This window comes from Hemicordylus capensis, chromosome 2 (genome assembly GCF_027244095.1).
Source record: "Hemicordylus capensis ecotype Gifberg chromosome 2, rHemCap1.1.pri, whole genome shotgun sequence".
NCBI lineage: Eukaryota > Metazoa > Chordata > Lepidosauria > Squamata > Cordylidae > Hemicordylus > Hemicordylus capensis.
Genome location: NC_069658.1, coordinates 203,951,138 through 203,973,669, shown reverse-complemented (window position 1 = coordinate 203,973,669; position 22,532 = coordinate 203,951,138). Strand labels below are relative to the sequence as shown.

General features: G+C 43.8%; 1 protein-coding gene across 4 annotated transcripts in view; it reads left to right on the top strand.

The window, feature by feature from the left end:
• GALNT6 (polypeptide N-acetylgalactosaminyltransferase 6) overlaps positions 1-22,532 on the top strand; it is a 65,136-nt gene that overhangs the window by 30,878 nt on the left and 11,726 nt on the right. For all 4 annotated transcript variants that reach the window (XM_053287922.1, XM_053287920.1, XM_053287919.1 and 1 more), the window contains exons 2-5: positions 400-981; positions 9,644-9,816; positions 17,651-17,800; positions 19,993-20,227. In XM_053287922.1, the coding sequence (XP_053143897.1) occupies positions 494-981; positions 9,644-9,816; positions 17,651-17,800; positions 19,993-20,227 (1,046 nt within the window). In that variant the 5' untranslated portion in view covers positions 400-493. The remainder of the gene's footprint in view (positions 1-399; positions 982-9,643; positions 9,817-17,650; positions 17,801-19,992; positions 20,228-22,532) is intronic.

Below are 22,532 nucleotides of genomic sequence, written 5' to 3'. Positions count from 1 at the left end.
CTTCTTGTATCCACGAATAATAAGGCTGGGTGCAGGTGGTCTGACTGCTGATACATGAAACCATGGGTGCCAGGCCTGTGGATAACAAGGTCCACCTGTATCTAGGAATAGCATCAGTCAAAATTGGCAACCCTAACTAAGGGTCTTGTGAGCCAGGGCCATCTTGACTGCAAGATAACCAGCCACAGATAATGATCTTACCCTCCCAGCTTTTTCTGTCCTTCCTTTTGCTCTTTTAAGCTATGAGTTGATGACTTGGTCATGGCACAATGAAGAGAAAGATGCATGAATATAATATGGTCTGCCTTTCTCCACAGTTGGATGGGAGTGGGGTAGGAAGGGCATGCATTTATCCTTTTAACTTCCATGAGATTTATCAATATCCATCATTCTTCTCAGGTTTGGAAGAAGATGGTGAGGTTCAACAGATTAACCAAAGTCTTGAAGAGTGTGCATCTTTGATATAGGAGTACCAATCAAAACATTGCCCACAATGAAGCTGCTCCGAAGACACTATGGCCCACTTAAGCTGGCTTTAGTGGGTGTTGTCTTTATGATCTTCCTGTTTATTATGCAAAAAGATGTAAGCAGTGGGGACCACAGGGAGGAACCTTGGCTAAAAAACATTGTGGACAGGAAAGACCAAGTGATTGACATGATGATGGGAGCAGTCAACAACATCCGTGACTCTATGCCCAAGCTGCAGATCGGAGCGCCTGTTCAGCAAGAGGCACCTGTACAGAACAGCAAGTCCTGCCTGCCAGGTTATTACACGCCAGCAGAACTGAAACCCTTTATGGAGCGTCCACCACAGGACCCCAATAGCCCAGGTGCTGATGGCAAAGCTTTCAAGAAGGACCAATGGACCGCGGAGGAGACAAAGGAGAAAGAACGTGGCTATGAGAAGCACTGTTTCAATGCCTATGCCAGTGAGCGGATCTCTCTCCAGAGGGCCTTGGGACCAGACACTAGACCTCCAGAGTAAGATCTTCCTTCTTTCAATTTGTCTTTTTTTAAAAAAAGTTGAGAGTAAATTCTTTCTGCAGCATCCACCCATGTGGTGTAGATCACTCTTCTGTTTAGCTGGATTTTTTATTTGGTTGCAAATATGTGGTGTAAATATGCTCCTCATGTGCTAGATGGTTCCCACCATGAATGCATGCTCACCGCAGTAAGTCATTGTTTGGGTAAACCCATATTGTATTGTACTTGTGGCTTCAGATTGCTTATGCTGATGTTCATGAACATTTCAACTGCTCAGGGAACAAAGGTGTAATCTACAGTATGTCTGTAGTCCATATCCTGCAGGAAATGGTAGCTTGTCATTTTGGCTGGGATTAAAACCTCATAGGTCTTGTGGAAGGAGGAGCTGTGGGGAAGGCTAAGGCTTGGAAATCTTGCTGGGTTGAAGTTTCTGAAAGTGGAGACCCTAAAGATAAGATATCGAGGCATCATTCAGAAAAAAGGGCAGAGGAAACAGTGGATACAGAAGACTTAGGCAAGGAGGGGCAGAACAGGCAGAGAGTTGAGGAAAAGTATAATCTCCAAGTGGGTTCCTGTGTTTAAGAATTATGGAGAAAGATCAACACTGACCTTGGCTTTTCCAAGCTTTCCAAACTGGCAATCCTGAAGAACCATGAGGATCGAAAGGCTGTAAAAAGAATATGCTGCGGGCTTTTGAAGATTTCCTTTATTTGCTCCCAAATGGATGTAATTTTGGGGAGTGCTTTTGTTTCTTTCAGTCAAGATCTTGGGGAGCTTCAAACAGCACTAGCTTCTCACCAGGCCACATAACAGCTAGTCTGTACTGGTATCTGTGCTGTCTACAAGACTGGCTTAATGGGATTAGCAAAGGGATGTGCTAAGGAAGAGGTATCTGCCTTTCCCCAATACACTTTATTTGCTTTAGCAAGAAGCTGCTATCTCAAGATAGCCCAAGTCCAGTTTTAAAGAGATCAGTGAGGACCAGTAACCTCATTCCTCTCTACAGTTATATGCATAAGAATTGCCTTGCTGGATGAGACAATCTAGCTCCAGTATTTTGTTTCCAATAGTTTCCAGGAGATGACTCTGGAAGCTAACAAGTGTGAAGCTTGGGGACATTCCATACTGTTCCCAGGAAAAGGCATTTTGCTTCTGGGTGTGAAACAGGTTTGGTGATCATGGCTGATAACTGTTGATAGACCTATTCTCCATGGATTTGTCTAATCCTTTTAAAAGCCATGTAAGCTACTGGCATTGACTATGTCTATGTGCAGTGTGTGTTGTGGGGCACTGCTTTTGCAAAGATCTTGTCCCTGAAAGGAATGTGGGGAAACTTGCTGATGGAAAATGAAAGTCTGCTGAAAGTCTGGCTTTGTTGGGTAGAACTGAACCATCTTAAAGTCTGGAATACTGTTTCAGGCTTGGACTTGAACGGGAGAGTCTCAGAAACTTCTGAAGGTGCAGCAGTGTATTTTAAGAGCATTTGTTGTGATTACATGTTATAGCTCATCGGAACTATAGCAATGATATTAACCCCGATCAGACACTCACTCTCCATCTTCCTGATTCTTTTTTTGGAAAGGAATTTGTGCCATTGACATGACATACCTAGAGACTAACAATGTGTACAAGGATCTCTGTACCAAATATACACAAACCAAAAAGATCCCCACTATGTTATTTAAAGGATATTTAATATAAGAATATAACAGGCACTACTAATGTGAAATAATAAATATTGTCAAAATCCACATAGCACAAATATACTGAATACCTAGTCCATCCATATTATGAAATACAGAACCTGTGAATTCTCCAGAAGTAGGTGCTTTGAAATATCAGAGGAGGGTGCTCTCCCTCTCAATTTTGGCTGCTTTTTGCTATCTGTTCAGATTTGTATGCCACATCAATTCACATCTCTAGGCAGTTTACATCCTAAAACCTAATAATTCTGTTGTGCTCATACACAGTGAATGAATTGTACACTGTTGCACAATCCAGCCTTCACACTCACACACACCCTTCTTCCCTTGGCCTCACAGAGAGCTTTTAGCAGACTGCTGTTAAGAACCCAGCAGGCAGCTGCACAGAACCCTGTTTGAAACTGATCCTGAATTTTGGAGTCGAGGTTCAACAGACAGAACCCCTGTGAAGTAAGGTGGGCTGAGAGATGGCACCATGAAGTGGTTCAGGAATGCCCAGGCTTAACAGATTTGAAAGCCTGTATTTACCCAAATCAAAGACTACTCTGAATTTAAGATGATCTCCTTTAAAAAGGAGGGGTTAAACATAGGTTATACCTGCACTTACTTGAAAGGAACAGGGCTCTGAATTTACGACCTCCTGATTTCTAATATCAAAAAAACTTGGGGGGAAACCTAGTCTTGGATTCAGGTAAATACAGGAGGCCCTCATTATTCATGGGGGTTCCGTTCTTTCCTATAGGCGTGAATACGGAAACTGTTAATAATTAAACCTTGAGTCAATGGGAATTTTGGGGTGAGGTAGGTTCCTAACCAGTGTTAGGGTTGCATTAAAGCCACAAAATGGCTCTCTGCTGGAAACTGGTGGCTGGAAATGTCATCAGAAGTCATTTTCAGGTCATTTCTGGCCACTGTGGATAGGTGAATTTCACCTGTTTCTCTACCTTCAGATAATGAAACTCAGTCTCTAAGACCCAATCGCGGATACGCGAAACTGCAGATACAGAGTCCATGGATAACAAGGGCCACCTGTACAGTATTAATCTCTTGCATCCAAATATAATGCTTTTTCCCCTACACAGTGGGCTTTCTGATATGGCGTAGTTCTGATTAATTTCATTTAGCAGGAGTGATCCCAATTTGGCAGGTATCTGGATTGAGAGTTTGCTCTGGTAAAGCTAGAATTTTGTCCTGGGGAGATACCAAATGGCTGGGGGTCTTGGGGCAAAGCCCTGCACTGGGTCCTCAGCACTTCCACCCCCCCACCCCCACTGACATGTCATCCTCCAGCTTACCTGTATGGAAAGGTAGGGGGACCCAGCAAGTGGGTAGTGGGTGGGCCAGCAGCATTGCTGCCACCTCCTGACATCTCTGATACTCAGTAGTATTTGATTTCAGTGTTGGAGCTGACGGTAGACATTTGAAAGCATTCAGACATGCAGGGCTGAATAGCATTTGGCAGTACTGTTAGTGGTCATGCGGTCATTGTGTATATAACACAGTGGCTGACATACTAAGCAGGTATGCTGGTAGAGAGCGGCTCAACAGAACTTCCTGATTACATCGCTGCAGTAGGGAAATAGCAATTTTTGATGCCCTTCCCTGGATCCAGGAAACCTTCTGTGCCACCTGGAAATGTCATTGAGAGATGTGCAGTCTTTGGGGACATATTTTCAGGTGGCACAGAGGGCTTCCTGGGGAGGATATTAAAAAAAATTGTCACTTCCCTGCTGCACCTAACCTGTGCAGTTTGTTGGGAAGTTCTGTGGCCCTCTTACTATACCAGTGCATCCTTGCTCTGTACATCAGCCAATAGTTCTCAGATTGGCTTGTCTGCCAAGGAACCTCTGCACATCTGCCATGAAACCACGGTGTGTTGGAGTGTGTAAGCACCTGGTTCATATTAGACACAGTTGGGTATTGGCAGCACCCATTATGAACTGAGAATGAGCACACACACACCCATGATTCCCACTTGCTGTGTGTTCTAGGGGAAACTTCATAGCGATGGGCAAATAGTATGTGTTGGAGCTGCCATTAACTAATCTTTTTATTCAGGAACCCCTGACAAGTTTCCAAAGAAACCAGGATTGGCATAACAGATTTGATAACCTGCAATTAATTACTATTTGATAGCACCATGCAAGATTACATATTTGAAGTCTGCTAGAGCCAGAGCAATGGAAAGATTCCAACAAGTTTTCAGATAGCAATAGCAATAGCACTTACATTTATATACCGCTCTATAGCTGGAAGCTCTCTAAGCGGTTTACAATGATGTAGCATATTGCCCCCCAACATTCTGGGTACTCTATATATAGATATAGATATATAATTTAATTGAAAAGTGGATCTGAGCTTCAGAATTTTTTTCATTTGAAATGGGGAAAATAATGTAATATTTTGCAAATATTTATCTTTCCTCTCATCTTAAAAATCAAAAGACTATGCACATAGTAACCGTGTATCAACACTGGCTGAACTGTGTTGATTTCAAATAAGGTAGATTAAAAGCCCCCTTGAGTTGTTGGAGGTCTGAAGAGCCCTGCCAAGAGGGGCTGGTGCTAGCTCCCTGCACAGCTTAGTGGGCACTGTTGGCTCAAACGGCAGATCACAAGAAATCCTTTTTGCAGCAGATGAAATCTTGCTGGTTTTCTTTCATCTGTGGCAAAGAAAAGGCCTGGGGTGCATTTCTCCTTTTTTAATTATCTCCTGCTTTTCCCACCTCCTGTCCCTCATTCTCCTACCCTTATTCCCCACTAGCACCCTATTTATGAAGCAGTAAACATTTCAAATTAAAATCCTCCCATCTTTCTTTCCTTTCCCCCCCTTCCAATAAAGGTTGCCCAAGTTCAAAAACTTTCTTGTTTCTATCTGTCGCCCGCCCTTGGTTTTGGTCCATTTCCTCCCACTTCTAAGAGCACCACCATTGCCCCCTTAATTTTTCACTTTGCTCGGCAAGTGGAACAGACCTGGCTTACAGTACAGCAGGGGGGCGAGGAAGGAGTCAAATGTGACCCTTGTCTGTCCCCACCCCCTTCCCTGTGGTCTCCAGAAGCTTTCTGAGGCTACGGCTTGCTTTTCATGGGGGAGATAAGTCAGTCAAGGTCTTGTGGTGGGTGGGAGGAAAGCGGGCAGCCAACAAAGGCAACCTGAATAATGGCTCAAGAGTAGGCCGAGTTTCCAGACAGTCTCCCTCCTCCTTAGCCTCCCCCCACACCCTCTCAACCACCGATTATTTCTGCCTAGCAGGTGTAGATATCACAATGGAAGAATGCTGTGTTCTAGGCAGAGAGCTCAAGAATGTTATTCAGTCAACCAAAGAGGCATAAACCAATTTAAATTAAAGTGTAAAGCCCTCCCAGCACTGAAACCATAAATCGGAGAGCTGGGGAAATTGCCTCAGATGGAGGGAGCCCATGAATGGAACTCTTATTGTTGAACACTTTGTGGTGGGGGCAAGAGGAGGCAGCAGGAAAAACCTGATCTCCCATGTGGAACGCTTTCCCTCTTTTGATGTGTGCCAGAGGTATGCGGCATGTAAGGGACCCATCTGCCTTCCTGCTGAAAAGTTCAGAGAGGGGTACAGACAGCAAAATCAAAAGACGGCAGTGGGAGGGATGCTGGAGGTTTCTTCTACCACAATTTAAATCCTCTGACTTGTGGTCATGTTTCCCAAAGTGGTGTGTGATGTCATAGCGTGTCGTTTGGTTGCGTGAATCAGTAAAATCTGTAATGTCTAGTAAACATTTTCAATATAAGATTCAAGGTTTAAGTCAAGATGCCTGCTGGTTTGGTTGGAAACTACCATGGCTTTCTTCCAACCTGTAGGGATTCAAGCCAGTTGGATTACCTTGGAGGTCAAACCATTTTGAGACAACTGAGAGGGGCAATTGTATTTCCCACCTCCCTATTTCAGACCACATGAGATTTCATAGAAGCAGCCATATCTCTGGTCAGCTTCTTGGGTCTGCTTTTATATAAATATAAATTGTGTGTCCATGCTAAGGTGACAAATCGTTTTTATTGTTTAACTCTGTATTATTTGAGGTCTAACAATGTCTGTAATAAATGCTCTTAAAACATGGATATTTCCTGTTTATATCAGTGCTGACGAACCTGGTGCTTTACAGAGTAACGGGGAAATATAGCTCCCAGCCCCAAGGAGCTGACAGTTGAACCTGATTTCTTTAATCTTGAGTATATGCAGCAGCAGGCTTCAAGTGTGTTACACTTAACCTTGACTTCTTCCATGATGGGGATTTGTTTAGCTGAGCTCTCTTAGAAGATAAAGGAAAATTAGAAAGGGGGTGACAAGGGAGAGCAGCGACACTTATTCAAGTGATGGGCTTCCTTGTGTGTAAACTCATGACAGATACAACAAGATATAAAACACGAAGACTGGTTATTAAAAATGATAGATGTGGATGCTGGTTCAGGCATAGTGGCCAAATTGCTTGTGTGGCTCATGCCCTCCCTATTCCCCTTGTACACTCAGATTCCCTCCTTGGTTTACACACAGCCATAGTTTGCTGTGAATCTGATGGTCCCAGTCAGCATGTGAACCAAACCAATGTGTGTGTTTAAAAAAATAAAGAAAATATCTGTTCTTCCTTGGTCTCTAAATGACTGCTGGGGTGCGGGTGGAGGGAGTTGCTATCACCTGAAAACGGTGCTTGGGTTTTGGCAAACTTTCAAGAGGGCAGTTCAGAGCTGAGGAGCAAATGGCAAGAACACATTTTGACTTTTCCTGCTGACTAAGTTAAATAGACTGAGTTCCTTTTTATATGCTTATACCAATATACAGTTGGAATTTGTGCGGTTACATGTGTGCAGGTATGGAATATGTTGTGTGCCGCATTTGGCATCCCGAAAACTTGAGCATTAATTTAAAACAGGGGTAGGCAACCTTGGCTCTCCAGCTGTTAAACTAAAATGTCCATTCCCAGCCACACTTTATTTTGGCTGAGAATGATGGGAGTTGTAGTTCAACAGCTGGAGAGCCTACCCCTGACTTCAAGCAAGGCAAGTTTCTAGGCCTTAAGGTAGTTCGAGTAATACCATTTATTTTATTTTATTTTACTATCCCACCCGTCCAGTACACTACTGCTTGAGGCAGCTCACAACATTAATAAAATAGATACAATGTAAAATAAAAGATAAAGTTAAGTTAAAAGACCAGGCTAAAACCACATTTAACATTATGATTTTTTAAAGTTTCAAATTAAAATTATTAATAAAAAGATAAAAACTGTGGATTATAAAAACTAAAGAACCTGCCAGATATCAGCAGCAGATAAAACATTTAAAAGCCTCTTTAAAAAGATGTTTTAAATTGGTTTTTTAATGACCTTTCAGAAGCTGGGGAGGAGATCTGGATACTGAACAGGATTCTTGGGGTGAAACCTTAGCACTCTACATAGGCTTCTGCCCTTAATCGTGACTAGCCCATGTAGAATAAATTGTGCTATTAAGCTAATATATGTAGTCTGGTATTTGGTCCTGGTGGATATGTGAAAACTGTGTTGGGTAGGAAGAGTGGATTGGTCAGTGTAGGAATGCATGTATGCAAAAACATACATATGCAGCAGATCTTCATTGTGTGCTTCTGTCTCCTAGCTGAGCTTCCTCACAAAGCAGAAGGCAATGACATTCTGTCCCTAAACCTCCAGAGAACAAATGATCTCCCCCCTCTTTTTTTTTTCCTTAGTAAAGCAATACCCTGTGCACAGCAGAGGTTTCCATTCACAAGCAGGGGACCAATTCAAAGTGCTATTGTTGCAACCTTTTGCTTGGGGATATAATCTATGACCTCATCCTGTGAGCTACAGGCACTTGAGCCAAGGAAAGAGTGGAGGCAGATGAAAGGGTAGAGAGGATGCAGTCGAAGATGGGGCTCATGTGTCCTTAAAAGTGGTGGAGAAGAGAGAATTTCAGCAAGTGCAACTTCTCACTCTTGCCACACTCTCCTAAGCTGGGGCGGGCAGAACCAAAGGCTTTCCAGCAGTTACCGGAACTAGAACTCCCATCATTCCTAGCTGTTCCTGTGAGAGCACAGAAACAAAGGGAAGAGGTCACTTTGTGTTCTACAGTTCTCAATCATTTCTTTTCTCTGTGTAGCCTTTCTGGTAATATTCAGGACTGCAGGAGTGGAGGACACCAGTGTTCTCCCTACTCCTAGTCCCAGTTCTTTCCATAGTGGAGCCAAATTATCTGTTGTCATGAATTACCATGTTGCAGTTTTGTCAGTGCATATGTCCAAGCTGTCCCTCACATGCTACTCAATACTACATTGAAGTCATATGTAAATTGTGTGATGCGTGTAGAATCCAGAGGAAAGAGTTGTGGTACACAAAGACTAGGCAGTGGAGTATAATTAAGAATATTAATGGCTTAATGAAAGGCAAGTGCAGACTGCTTTCTATTCTCTTGTAGTTTTTTCTGCCCCACTTCCAGTCTAGGACTGAATTAAAACTGTAACTACTGATCTAGAACCTGCCCTGGATCAAGGAACAGATTCACCAGAAACCCAACAATGGGGGAGATTTGGATGAATATTATGTTCCTCAGTTTAGACTGGTGTGAATTTTCTATAAAGTAATGAAATCCCATTCCAGCTATTGGCGCTTCAGTTGCTGCTACTGAGCATGCACCATGGTGCTTGAGCATGCTCAGTAGTATTATCCGTGCAAACCTGTCGGGTATATTTAAAACATTGCTGCACCTGCCCTGGGTCAAGCCACTTGGCTATAGTTTTTCTGTGTGTCTAAAACCAAAATAAGGGTCTATCTACAAGAGGGGTAAAGCGTTAAAAAATAATATTGAGCTTCTGTGTACCAGCCTGAATCTAATCCCTATCTAATTTATTGAGCCCATTGTTTCCCCTTGGAGCTAGGTGAGCAAAGAAGCATCGTTCTCTTTTACACATACCTTGCATTTTGATATTCCCTTTGCAGATGTATCGATCAAAAGTTCAAACGTTGTCCACCTCTCCCTACCACCAGTGTCATTATTGTCTTCCATAATGAGGCCTGGTCGACCCTGCTCCGCACAGTGTACAGTGTCCTCTACTCCTCCCCTGCTATCCTGCTAAAGGAAATAATTCTTGTGGATGATGCCAGTACAGATGGTAAGTACAGTCTTCGGAGCTGGGTATGCATTTGGGGTCACGAAGACACATGGAGCGAGCATCTGAACTTTTCATAAGGGTGTGTGTGGAGGTTTTGAGATTATCTTAATATGTTCCAGGAGATCTGTAGATGCATGTTTGAGCTGAAAACCTCTGTCCCCAGCAGTGTCATGTTGAGGTCATGGACAGCCACATCCAGATTTAGAACTGAGACAGAAATTTCCCCAAAATTCCTGTTGTCTGTTACTGGAACCTGAGACTTGAGCTGGAAGCCTGAGCTATGGCCTGAACTGGAGCCAGCAGAAGTTACTGTTCTGTTGATCAAGCCTATGCAGAAATGCAAGTTCTTAGGACTTACAACAGGCCTGGCCAATCCAGAAGCTTCATATTGGCTGCCAATTGCAGGAGCCAGTGTTGCATTACTGCTACTTTCTGTGCTCACAGAGGACCCGTGAGGTCTGACCACCCCAGCCCTGTATAGCTCAATAGCCTAAATACCAGTTTCTTCCTATAAGGTTTCCTTTATAAATCTTGAAGAGACAGTCTCTCCTACAGAGTTTCAACTCTTGTAGCCCCACAGTCTACAGGTAGCTCCATTTGTCCCTAATCACCTGTATGCCTCTCCTCTCTCACTTTACATGCCGCTGTCAAACTTCAGACTGCAAGCACCTTGGGCCAGATCTGTTGTCTCTGCACATTCTGGTAGATCATGACTATGTTAAATGAATATTATATAGACGGACCCTCTCAGTTCCCTATTGAAATATTCATCTAATGCCTATTAGCCCCACTGTTTCTGCAGCTCCTCTTGCTTCTCCCACTCCACTTCTGGACTACTGGTTGTGAAATACATAGCATGTTTTTACAGTTTTGGCTTACCTGGAAGGCTGTGTACTTGTCCTTGTAAACTCGTTGGTGCCAGGTGAAGGACTGATCTGGATTCCAAAGGAAGCTAATTACCTTTTCAGACTATAGCTTTGTGGGCTTGCCCCAAAAAATGTGCTGTAAGGGGACTCCTTAACAGATGCATTTTGCTTGTTGCTGGGCCAGGTTCTTTCTTTGGTGTGCTGTGGTAGTGGATTTTTTTTTTTTTTAATCCTGGTATTTGAATATTCCTGTCTCAAGGGCACTGATGGAAGATGATTTCCCATGATATGCAGAGGCACCAAGCAGTATTTAGCTTCCACCCAGGAATAAATTGCTCACTCAGGCAAGTTTAGAAACCGCAAGCTGTCATTTAGCAATCTAAATTGGTTATGCCTGAGGTTAGGATAATGGCACGGTTCAGCATCAGGGCTTCCTAGGGTGAGGTGGGGGTGTATGCTTCCCTGACTCTCAGAAGTTTGGCTGTTCACAAAGGGCTCTTGAGGTCATAAGTGAGGAGTGTTTGGAGTTATTTTGTACTTACAAGCTTGGTGTTCTCCCCACCGGGTATCTAGAGCATAGGAAACTGGCCCTGGAAAATACCTATCCCTTCCTAATCCTGTCCACTATTGGTGGTGCGGGGCAGGTAGAAACACTCCTCTTATCTGAACTCCAATTATTGGGGGCCTTAGATCACAGCACTTCCAAAATTTGGAAAAGCCACCTTGGGCCCTGTTCATGCATTATGTTCACCTTTGTACAATCTGGGTACTGTGTACATAATTAAAGTTATTAACATGTTATGTTGAACACAAGGACAGCAGTCCACTTCCTATCTGTACCATGCATTGAGGGGCCTGCATCAAAGTGCACTTTTAAAATGAATGCAGGTACAGTCACAAACACATGTAGTGTGTATGGCATGTGAATGCAGGTGCTACATAATATGGATACCATGGATATCGATGTACCGCTTTTCAGCAAAAGTTCCTAACACGGTTTACATAGATATAAATAAATCAAATGGCTCCCTGTTCCCAAAAGGCTCACAATCTCAAAAAGATAGACACCAGCAACCAGGGGTGTGCATGAAACCAGTATGCCCAGTTCGAGTCCAAAGCGGACTCTAACAGAACCGGGCATGTTTAGTTGCCGCCCCCCCTCCCCCCGCTCCGGTTCTGCTCAAATTGAAGCCGGTCCAGGAGTTGTAACAAGAAAAACATTTTTTTAAAGAAACACGCTGCTGCTGGGGTGTCTTTGGCAGCTCCCCTTCCCCCGGCTGGCCTCCCCGAAGTCCTGGGGGCGAGCCCTTGAGCTGGCCAAGTTTGATGGTGAACCAGCTTGAGCTGGTTCACACATCCCTGCCGGAAACAGCTACTGGAAGGATGCTGTGCTGGGGATGGATAGGGCCACTTGCTCTTCCCCCTACTAAATACAGAGAATCAACACCTTTAAAAGGTGATTCTTTTCTCTGTTAGCAGGGCAAAATGCATTTTCTTCTGGACATATGCATCTCTCTTGCACAAAAAGACACTGGGGGGGGGGGCAGTCAAACACCAGCACTAAACCCTCTGTTGAGTCTCTAACCCTGCTTGTCTTTTCTCAGATTGGAAGTTAATGCAGTCAAGTTAATCCTAAATGTTGTTTTGTGGAGAAGAAAACTGTCTCCCTTGCCTGTCCGGCATTTGAGAACCCTCTAGAGAATCTGGTTATAAAGTCCCTTGCTTGTTTTATCAGATTAAGCAGATCTTATTCCCCACAATAACAAGCAAAGCAACTCTGTAATGCAGCTTTTTGAAACACTTTTAAAAATCTAATATGTTCTCTAGCTGCTTTGCTATAGCTTGAGCTCTATTATGAAACTGTTTCTAGAGAGGCTGTGGCACTCAGTGCCATGACCATATAGCTCTGATACGATAAGGGTCACTTGTGTGTGTTGCTAATCTTGCTCTATAGGAAGAGTGAGAAACCTTTTCTTGTGGGGGAGGATGGGACAAATTCCTTAGCCAGTAGGCTACCTACAAGGAGGCTTTAAAATGGATCTGAAGCCGAATTAATTGGTATTAGCTTAACCCACGCAGAGCATCTGCATGCTAGTACTTGATTGCTCCCCTCACCCCCTGCCTCAGCCCCCCTCACCTCAGAGATCTCTCCACCCTCACCTGAGCTGCACTCTTGCTCCTCCTCCTCAATCCCATTGCTTCCATCCCTCTCACGCGTCTTGGTCGCAGCTGCAGTGTTGTGGCGCCTATTAGCCAAGCTGCAGCCCCCTATCCCCAGAGACCTCCCCAATCTCACCTGATCCCTGCTCCTGCTTCTCTCCACAGGAGCAGCAATGGTTGACCAGGCCCTTCCTCACTGCTGCCACCTCCATGGCCGCTCGTTCCTCTCAGGCCGCTGACAGGCCCGAGCCCATCTCAGGCCAACCTGCCTCCCTCCGCCAATGGGCTCGGTAGCCCCAAACAGCAGCAGTGGTTGATTGGGCCCTTCCTTGCTGCCGCCACCATGGGCACTCGTTCCCCTCAGGCTGCTGACAGGCTCTGGGCCATCCCTTGCACCTCCTTCTTTCTCTTTTCCCCTCCCTTCTCTCTCTCTCTCTCTCTCCCCCTTCTTGAGTTAACAGATCCTGTTTCCTCACTGCCCAATCACCATGGTGCCACAGGCTCCTCCTCCCTATCTGCATATGGAATCCCCACTGCCCAATCACCACGGTGCTTCTGCTTGCAAACTCTCACGAGAGCTGCCACACATGGGATTAGCCGCGGGTATGCCTTAGAGAATTAAACATATAGATAGATATATAGGTGTTAGGAAAATATTCCAAGGCATCTCCTTGGACCTCTGCCCCACTGCAGTGGGAAGGATGAAGCAGCTGTTCTCTCATTCTGCCACACTGAGCAAACTTGTGCACGCACACATCCCCACAAAGCTGATGTTCACCTGGAAAAGGTTGATCCCAATAAGGTTTTTGAATGCAATAGGATTCCAAGAAACCTAGGAAGGCTCTGTCTAAGTTGGCTCTGCTAGTGATTCTGTTGATGCTCTTATGCAAACACTGAATAATGAATTTACTAGAGCAGTAGACACAATAGCTCCTAAGCATCTTCTCCGACCTGCTTCAAAATTAGTCCTGTGGTATTCGTAAGAACTAAGGGGACTGAAGTGGTAGACAACCAGAACAGAAGTGGAGGAAGACTTGGCATGAATCTGACAGGCCGCAACACAGAGCAAATTTGAAGATCTATGCTCTGGCAGTGTGAGTGGCAAAGAAGCAGTTCTTTTCTTCCCCCATTGCTTACGCAAATTCACGTCCAGCAGAGTTGTCTAGCCTTGTAAGGGGACTAGGATATGTCTCCTCCCCCTAAAATTTGAACTTGGAACCATCAATCACTTGCTGTGATGTCTTCAGTGACTTTTTTGCAGATAAAATATCTCGTATTCAGGCCTAACTGGATCCCAAAGTTACTGCAGAGTCTACTGTGGGGGTGTCTAGCAACACCTCTGATAGCATTAGATTGGATCACTTTCAGTTTGTGACTCCTGAGGATGTGGACAAACTGCTTCGGACTGTATGTCCTACAACCTGTTCTCTTGACCCTTGCTCAACTTGGCTTATCTCATTTGGTAATTGTATTAGAAAAGGTCTGGTAAATATCATAAATGCTCCTCTATCGGAAGGCAGGATGCCTCCTTGTCTTATGGAAGCTATTATTTAGACCTTATTTGAAGAAACCTGCATTGGATTCCTCAGTTAGCTAATTACAGACTCATTTCCAATCTTCCATGGTTGGGCAAGATGAATTAGTGAGTGGTTGCCTCTTGGCTCTAGGTGGTTTGGGATGATACAGCTTATCTAGCCCAGTTTTGAACCAGCTTTCGAGCAGGCTGTGTGTTTGGACTGCCTTGGTGGGCCTGATGAATGATCTCCAGTTGGCTATCACCAGAGGGAGTGTGACTCTGATCCTTTTGGATCTCTCAGCGGCTTTCGATACCACTGACCATGGTATCCTTCAGGGTTACCCGAGGGAGATGGGATTGGGTTGCACTGTTTTACAGTGGTTCCATTTATACCTCTCTGGTAGACTCCAGATGGTGTCGTTTGGAGACTGCAGCAATGCAAAGTGAGAGCTAAAGTGTGGAGTTCAACAAGACTCCATACTGTTTCCAATGCTCTTTAACATCTACATGAAACCACTAGGAGAGAGCATCAGGAGGTTTGGTGCAGGGTGTTATCAATATGCTGATGACACCCAGATCTATTTCTCCATATCACCTTCATTAGGAAAGGGCATAACTTCCCTAAATGCCTACCTGGAGCCGATAATGAGCTGTATGAGGGATAACAAACTGTAGTTGAATCCAAATAAGATGGAGGTACTGACAGTGGCGGGGTTGAGACCCAAGAGATGGCTTAGATCTGCCAGTTCTGGATGGGCTCCCTGGCTTGAGAATGCTCCTGGATCCAAAACTCTCTCTGCTTTCTCAGGTTGAGGCAGTGGCCAAGAGGGCTTTTTATCAGATTTGGCTGATATGTTAGCTATGCCCATTTCTGGAGGTAAATTTATTTATCAATCATATTTATATACCACCTGATTTGTGTTTCTCTAGGCGGTGTACTAATGGCGCAGTGGGGAAATGACTTGACTAGCAAGCCAAAGGTTGCCAGTTTGAATCCCCGCTGGTATGTTTCCAAGACTATGGGAAACACCTATATTGGGCAGCAGCAATATAGGAAGATGCTGAGAGGCATCATCTCATACTGCGTGGGAGATGGCAATGATCAACCCCTCCTGTATTCTACCAAAGACAACCACAGGGCTCTGTGATTGCCAGGAGTTGACACCGACTCGATGGCACAACTTTACCTTTAGGCGGTGTACACAATTTAAAACACAACCAAGATAAAATGGAGTAAAACAATAACATTTCACAGTATTAAAAGCTAAAACAATTTCATGGGATAAAAACAGTTTAAAACTAATGTCAGTTAAAAGCCTGAGAGAACAGGTATGTCTTGAGGGTCTTCCTAAAAGTATTCAGAAATGGAGATGCTCTTATTTTGACAGGGAGCATATTCCAAAGCCCCGGGGAAACCACAGAGAAGGCCAGATGCTGAGTCACCACCAAACAAACCAGTGGCAACCATAAACCAGACCTCCCCAGATAACTTTAATATGCAACTGGGTTCATGACAAAAGCGCTCTCTTAAGTACCCCCGGACCCAAGCCATTGAAAGCTTTGCAATTTGAGAGCTAGCATGTTGTATTTCACTCAGAACCATACTGGCAGCCAGTGCAGTTCTTTAACACTAGTTTAGCACTCTAATATCTGTGCCACATTGGCTCACAAGTATTGCCTACCACATGTTGCCCTAGAACCAAAGTGAGTGATGTTGATTGGCCCCTAAGCTCTGTAGCCAATCAAGAGAAGAATTGAGAAAAGAAGCCAGCTCAGCTGAATGCATCCTCAAAGCAGTTGTAATGCGGCTATCACATTCCTTATTGAAACTTGTATTGCAATAAACTAGAGGACCCAGAGTAGACTATCTTGTATGCAACCTTGCATGCAACTAATGGTTTCCATTTTCTCTCTTTAGCCCTATTCACACACTCTGTTCAGCATATGTGTAGTCTCTGTGTTGTCGGGGAGTGTGTGTTCTAGACTACCTTTTTTCTGAAGATCGTCTCAGTTTTATAGTAGTAGTTTTCTTGCTACTGTGCTGTCACTTCCTGTGAGTGCTAGTTTGTGGCCTTGTTGGCATAGCCACCGTCTGAGTTCACACCAAAACTCAGTGCTGCTGAAGAAACAGAAAATATGCAGTCTTTACCACAGTGACTTTAACCACTTCCTGCCATGCTATGCACCTGGTAGTGAATAGTGTCAGCTTGAGTGATAAATAAGGACTCAGCCCTGATGCTAAGATGAGACCGGGTTGGTGGGGGAAGTGCAGAAAGCATCAACTTCTCATAATGTACCGTTATTAACCCACGTTCAGTGCATGTACACAGTATACTTCCTACTTGTACCTGCAGTGGAGAGAGTCTGCACCATGTTCACTCTTAAAATGTATACATTACATGTACAGTCGTGTACATATTTTTGTGTGAATGCGTACACACCTGAAAGTACCTACCACATAACAGACTGGTTTGGATGATACTGGTTCTGATTATACTAATCTTGATGCTAAATATGTTTGCTCAGAAACTTGCATTGCAATCCACAGGACTCTCTCTCAAGGAAGGCCTAGTAGGAACATGACTGCAGTCACATAGAAACTGCTGAAAAGCAACAGCACATGGAGTGTCCAGATACTGGCAAAGCATCTGCCCAGCCCATGCACACTGGCATGCCAGCATTGGGCACATGAGTGCCAGTGCCCTGTTTTAAGAGCCCTTTAAACATTACACGTGTCACCTGCAAGCCAGGCATGGGTCAGTGTCTTTCTGCAGTGTCCATGTGGCCATTGTCAGTTCTTAAACTAGCCCAAAATGCCCTCTGCATGCCAAACACTTGGGAGAGCCCAGTTATGCACAAGTTATGCTCAAGAAACTCCCCTCAGACTGTGGAATGCTCTCTCTGAGAAAGCTTGCTCTATGGCTTCTCTACCAGCCTTCCATAGGCACCTGAAGACTTGGTTTTTCTTCAGGCCTTTGTTTAGGAGGGAGGGTTATTTGAATGATGCCCTCATATAGGATCTGTTATTGTACAAGTTTGTGTCAAAGCACTGGGGTTTGCTTGCTGCATTGTGTGGTTTTTCTATCTATCTATCTATCTATCTATCTATCTATCTATCTATCTATCTAAAAAACACTATTTTGTTGTGTTTTTATGGTGCTGTACACCACCCTGGGGCTGTTTGGCCGAAGGTGGTTTTCTCATTATAACCTTACTATTGTCATTCATATGCTTGTCAGACTCAGAGTTATGCCCCTCCACACTTTCTGTTGTTTGATATACTCTCTTCCAGACTACCTGAAAGACCAGTTAGACCTGTATGTGAAGCAGTTACAAATAGTGAAGGTCGTCCGACAGCAGGAGAGGAAGGGCTTAATAACAGCCCGGTTGCTTGGGGCTAGCGTTGCCACGGGAGATGTGCTCACTTTCCTGGATGCTCATTGTAAGTAGCAACAATCTCCAAGACTATTCCTTGGTGTGGGGCCAATATTTCCTGTTGCCAAGACTTAGAACTGCCTCTTGATGCAAACAGCCATTCACACATGCACATGTACATACATTCAGCAGGTTCAGACATCACATGGAACCTTGGTTGCAGCTGAGCTCCATGCAAGCAACCTTGGCCCTGAGTGCATACGCTCCCATCCCCACACGAGTGCCTACTTTTCCAAGATATGCCAAGATTGGTCATTATGTCTGAACCCACCAATCATGACTTATCCTAACATACTTTGCTTCAAAAAACCCGAACCTTTATGTTCAAGAGTTTCAGGGCTCAGGTTTTCTGAAACAGGTAGGTTAAGATAAACCTAACATTGATTGTGATGTCCCAACCCACCAGTCTTAGCGTATCCTAACCTAGAAAGGTAGTAACTATTCATGTGGGGATGGAAGGGGGAAGCACATGCTCTCAGAGCTGAAAGAGGTGAACTCTCACACAGAGCTTGACTGTGTTTGAGCTTCTGTGTGACATCTGAACCTTCCTTTTATTTCTCTATACTTGGTGCTGATTCACATAACCATATCTGATGACGACAACATCCAGTGATGAGCTGCATGTGTGAATGGGACACAGCAGATCTAATACCAGAAAAGGAATTTTGGATGTCCCATCAAACGTAATACTTTTTAGTTGAGTTGATCTATGAACTCAACAGCTAGCCATCAAGTATACAAGTACCACCTGCATGTGTGAATCAGCCCTCAATAACTAGCAGATGAATGTGTGAATTGACTCCACTGAAAAGCATTACACTTAAGGTGATGCAAGATGACAGAGCTGCTTTTTCTGAAAAGTCCATTTCAGAAAATTATGCTCATTATTTGATCAAATCTAAAGAAATCAAATGATGGATGTACTGCTTATTAGGGCAAGTTTGGATTTCAGTCGCCTGTAATTTTCAGATAAGATAAGTCAGATTCTCTGATTTTCAGAAGCTTTCAGTGTGCAGTTTGCTTCTGTTCATCCCTCTCCATCTTTTGCTTTCCCACAATACCTCTTGTAATCCGCCCACCAACTTGCTCTGTTATCACCCCCTGCTTATTAGAGGTCATGAGATTTTTGCAAAAGAGAAGAAGCTTCATCACGATACTACGATATGATAAATTTATGCAACTTTGCTCCAAATTATGAAAGATGTGTCTATCCTGAGTGGCCTTCAGGAGCAGCTTTTGAGGGGATGCAGGGGGATGATGTGGTGAAGGGATGGAGAAGATCCCTTGCACTCACACCATTGTGCAAGCAAAACTGTGCATGCAACTCTAAATATTTTATGTAGAGCTTACTCTTCCTTAACACAAAATTTGGCATTGTCATTGATGCCATGACATGGACATGAACCAGGATTTGCCCTCCATTTTCCAAGTAGTGGTGGTAGGGCATACTTTGAAACATGGCAAAAAGGTGAAAATTAAAAAACTGAAGGCTATGATTATAATGTCAAGATTACTTTTCCCATAATACATAGTGGGTGCTGAAGCTGGTCCCAAGAGTGCAGGCAACTGCAGGCAGAATTGGTTGATGAAATTATGACTTCAGAAACGAGAGAACCATGGTTGAACAGACTGGGCATTAACAGCTCAATGTGGTTCTGTTGTGATTCCTGGGGCCTCGGTTCCAGTCCAGTGACCACCTTCACATTATGTTGGTATAGAGACTCTGTGAAAGTTTTATGACATTTCCACTGGAGGCCACTCTGCATCTGCAGTGAGGTCTAGTGGTTATTTGGGGCTGTTTTGGAGCCTGCAGTGACTATCCTCTTGGTTTCCAGGTCAAAAAGTGAAAGCTTGAGTGGCTTCCATGTATTAATCCAGTTCTGTGGAATTTTTTCAGAGTAGAATCTGGCGGTTCTGACCATCTAAAATATAACACAGGCCAAAACACACCAAATGTTTTAATAAGCATGAGTTCTACGTGCTGTTTCCCCATGGTGAGGTGATGAGTCACCCTGTTTGCAGTAGGGGTATAGAGGGGTGTGATGGTAGTCAAACTGCAGTTTGTAATGAAGACAAAATTTTAAGGAAAGGCTTCTGTGAAAGGGCTGATATAACTGAACATAACTTTAGAATGTTCTGAAGAGCATAAGAGAAACTTACGGAAGGAACATCGGATTACTTGGCTATCTATCTTCCTAGGTGAATGTTTCCATGGCTGGTTGGAGCCTCTCTTATCACGCATTGCAGAAGAGCCCACAGCCGTGGTCAGTCCAGACATCACCACCATTGACTTGAACACCTTTGAGTTTTCCAAGCCAATTCAATACGGGAAGCAGCATAGTCGGGGCAATTTTGACTGGAGTCTGACTTTTGGATGGGAGTCCATCCCCCAACATGAGAAGCTGAGGAGGAAAGATGAGACTTATCCTATCAAGTAGGTCCATGGTGAAAGTAACTCTTGATATACCTGTCTCTAGAGTATGGAGGGGAAAGAGACTGTACTGAAAGTTGAAATGCTGTATATTTCCCCAAAGCACCACTTCTAATAGCAAGAATCCTAGGGTTAATGGTGGCCATCTTTTTGAGAACATAGTAGAATGTTGATCACTTTAGTACAAGACAGAATCTCAGCTGACAATTCAATGTTTAAACAAAAATTTGGAGCATGATTTTGTTGGGGTAATGGTTGCCTCTGTTGTGCAGTCTGCATATGCATACAGGCCTGCATATGCATAAGCCCTATAAATAGGCTATTGTGGATGGTGCTCTTGCGTTCACAAGACTGGGGATGTGAAAATCATAGAATTAGGGCCTTGCCACCCAAACAATGACTTTCAAATAGGAACAGAAAGTGAAGGCTTTCGCTCACATCTTTTCTTGGATGTGATAACTTTCACTTCTCGTTCCCATTTGAAAGCCACTGTTTAGTTGGCAGGTCCTTAATCCATTAGGGGAGACACTGCTTTGTCAATTTCATGAGCAAGCTCTGTTTGCCCAAATAACTGCTCAGGAAATGATGATTAGATTGCATAGGAACTGGAACCCTTGGGAGGAAGAAGGAATGAATGATGACTGCTTTCATGCAGACTAAGTGTGTTGAGATGGACAGTGACCAACTTCACTAATGGTGTGGAAGCACTGTGTGCAGAATGCCTCTGCAGCACTTAGTAATCTGGAGTCCCACTGCACACATGGTGGGTGGGGTGCTTTGTAAATATGTCCCTGAGGATTGTGCAGCCCTCGGGGATTTGCAGGTGTTAGAGTGCTTCCAGGGGAAAGAGAGATCTGCAAAAATCTCCCCTCCACCCCCAATATGTGCAGCAAGACTCTGGATTACTAAGCACTGTGGAGGCATTCTTCATGCAGCAACTCTGTATCATTAGTAAGGATATCAGCCGACATCTTAAAAGACCATGGATAATTCTAATAGCCTTTACAAAAACAAACACACACAATTCATTTGATCTCATTTTAGATGAGCGGGCTAGAAGGTATATCTGGCACAATCTGTCTCTAGTTGCATACATGGAGCCAATTTACTTGCTTATTGGGTAGTTTCTCACAGAAGCTGGCAGAAATAGCTTGATCATCTTGGTTGAACTCTGACTCCTTATATACCTTTTTGCCACTTAGGCAGGCTGTAACGGGATGAGATGGTGAAGGGATGTAAACTACTTAAACTTTGGGTGAAGAGAGGTCATTATGAAGCTCATTCTTAAAATCAAAGGAGTTGTTAAATCTCCTCAGGCTCCAGACAGGTCGTGCTGCTTTGGGAAGCTTCTCATTAAAAAGTCTATTGTTTCCTTTCATCTTTTGCACTTAAGCTTCAGTTGATCTCAATGCATTCAAAATACCTGCTCCAGTGTGTGGTTTTTTTAATCTGGTCATGTTTAGTTTTACCAAAGCAGGGGAACCTTTTCTGTATTGCACCAGAATGTCTGTGGGGAGCAGAAACATATTCTGTAGAACACTGTTCTCTCTTTAAAAAAAAAAAAAAAATCCCATCTGTGTGCAGAATGAGTTTTGGGTGGCAGTACTAAGAGAGTATGTGCATTCAGAATGGGGCTTTCCTTATTCAACCCGGGCGGGATCTAAAATTAACTGAGCAGACACTTTAAAAAAAGTGTGTGCACATGCGGACGCCTTAGAGGGAACACTGCTGTAGAATATAGTATTTTGTCTTTGACTGGGTACATACAACCTTTTCAGAGGATGTTGAGGTGGTTTTGAAAGCTCTGTACCACTAATGTATTTTTTCCCCAGTCCTATATTAATCATTGGTTCTTAGAGTGATTCAAGCTGGGAAAACTTGCTCCTGCTGCATAAGCAGCATTGTTGCAATAGATGTATATGTATATTTGGTGGGACTCCATGCACTTAACTGGATAGTGTATTTATTTTTCTATGTAAAACGCTGTGTGAACTTTGGTTGAAGAGCAGTATAAATATCAGTAATAGTAGTAGTGTCTGTCTATGACCAATAACACACACACTTCTCTCCCTGACCCCTCATGCCTGAAACAGATATGTGCATAGTAACATAAGGAATTGTTTTGGAAGTGACTGAGCATTCTGAGTAAATGAAAAGAAAAATGCTGCTTCACATGTGGAAAAACTGCAAGGTTGCATGTTCCCACTCGTCTCTCGGCAGTGTCCAGCCATTAAAGAACACTTTCTTCCCTAATCCTCCTATACTTGTAAAAAGGCACCTTACTAATCGGGTATTGGGATCAGTTAAA